The following is a 1,618-nucleotide window of genomic DNA, read 5'->3' as shown; positions in this document are numbered from 1 at the left end:
GGAGATACAATTATAATTTATAAAATCATAACATTAACAGGTAACGTTTCTATCCATTTTTATTTGTATTTAAACGCTCAGTATATTTATTACAAATGCAGGAAGATTGTTAAATCATGGAGGAAGAAAATAATCTTCCTCCATGATTATATGGATTGCTTTTAAGTGGCCGGTGGCCTTGAAGTGACAGACAGGTCGTTGGAAGAAATAAATTTTGTTGGCCAATCTTACAGTTTATTTTTCCGACAAAACCTGAGGGTGGGGAAACTTGAGAAAGAAAATTATGTGGGAAATAATGGGGGAGGAGGGGGAGGAGGAAATGCTTGGGAAATGCAAATGCACCCCCCCCCCCCGTAGCTTATTTTATTTTTTTGAAATACATATCTGACCTTATTTTGTCTTTGTTTGATGTTTCCAAAACGATGAGCCACTAGTCGTTGACAGGAACCAAAGCCTCTCATTGCATCTGGATTTGATTTGCGAAATTGCTGCTGTATTGCGTTGTTGATGGAACCAAGAGCGAATTCCGCCATCAGTGCGTACGTTGCGTCATTTGCTGCTGCAACTTCAAAATCCTGACAAATGCAAACATTTGGTTCAATTCTAGGAATTTTACTACACGATCTGTTTAATGCTATCTCAGAAAAGATTCCATCAGGTTTAATTGAATATTTTTTATGTTTTGCGTCCAATTTTTCTACTTTTCCTTCGCTTAAAACTCTCAGAGCATAATGGATGTCCAGAATACTGACCAGGCGCTGTTGGTTCACCTTCAATGCATTCATACGCTTTTCTCCCAGAGTTTTGGCAACGCCTGGTGGAACGACCATAAACAAGACCGGATGGAACATCTCTACCCTAGCTTCTTCACTTCTCTTGATGAACTCGCCGTATGTATTTCCATGATCAGATAGAATAATAGTAAAAGTGTTGTGTAATTCTGAGATGGTTTTAACATAGTTTGCTAGATCTTCGTCCAATGTTTGAATGCGGCGGCCATGATCATCGTGAGCAACATTCAAAAGCGTATGATGAAAGAACGGCTTACGATTCACCTCCAACAACACCTGCCGTTTCCTAAGATACTCTAATATATAATGATGCTGATATTGCCCATTGTAACATAATGCAGGTGGTCCGTGGAACGGGTCACGGTGATGATTATCATGCAAAATCTCACAACTTGCCAGAGTCATATCTACACGATCAATTCCAGCTTTTTCCAACGCCACTTTCAGGAGTTCCCATCTGCTTTTAATGTCATAACCTGGCATATATGCTAGCAGATTTTTTACAAGTCCCCATTCCCACATCCAGCAAAGATCTTCGGTGTACATAGTTTCATATCTTTGCTTCCTGAAACCAGATAAAATCCTATTCAGTTTAACAGGAGTCGGGGGCATGTCCTGAGTGCCAAAGGGTTTTTCTACATCATACAACTCTCCAGAAAATAGCGCCTGTAGTGTCTCATACGTTCTACCTTTCAGTGACTGAAACAATTCAAAATTAAAAACAGTCGTTTCCCGAAATCCACGAAGTGTTTGCAGAGTTTGAGGCATCGAGCGTAGAAAGTGACTATGTGAGACAGAGTCTATAAACAGGATGTTGATATTTATGT

The 1,618-nt window shown here is 39.7% G+C and overlaps 1 protein-coding gene across 1 annotated transcript; it reads right to left on the bottom strand.

Moving 5' to 3' along the window:
• Positions 1-389: 389 nt before the first annotated feature.
• Positions 390-1,613, bottom strand: LOC117125182 (the record flags this gene model as incomplete). The annotated part of the gene is made up of 1 exon (XM_033271594.1): positions 390-1,613. A coding segment is annotated over one exon (1,224 nt), but the record flags the coding sequence as incomplete, so codon positions are not given.
• Between the last annotated feature and the right edge of the window lie 5 nt (positions 1,614-1,618).

This window comes from Anneissia japonica, unplaced genomic scaffold (genome assembly GCF_011630105.1).
Source record: "Anneissia japonica isolate Jap-2015-1 unplaced genomic scaffold, ASM1163010v1 scaffold9790_len1618_cov95, whole genome shotgun sequence".
Taxonomy (NCBI): domain Eukaryota; kingdom Metazoa; phylum Echinodermata; class Crinoidea; order Comatulida; family Comatulidae; genus Anneissia; species Anneissia japonica.
Note: the sequence above shows the minus strand (reverse complement) of the source record. Positions and strands in the feature narration are given on the sequence as shown.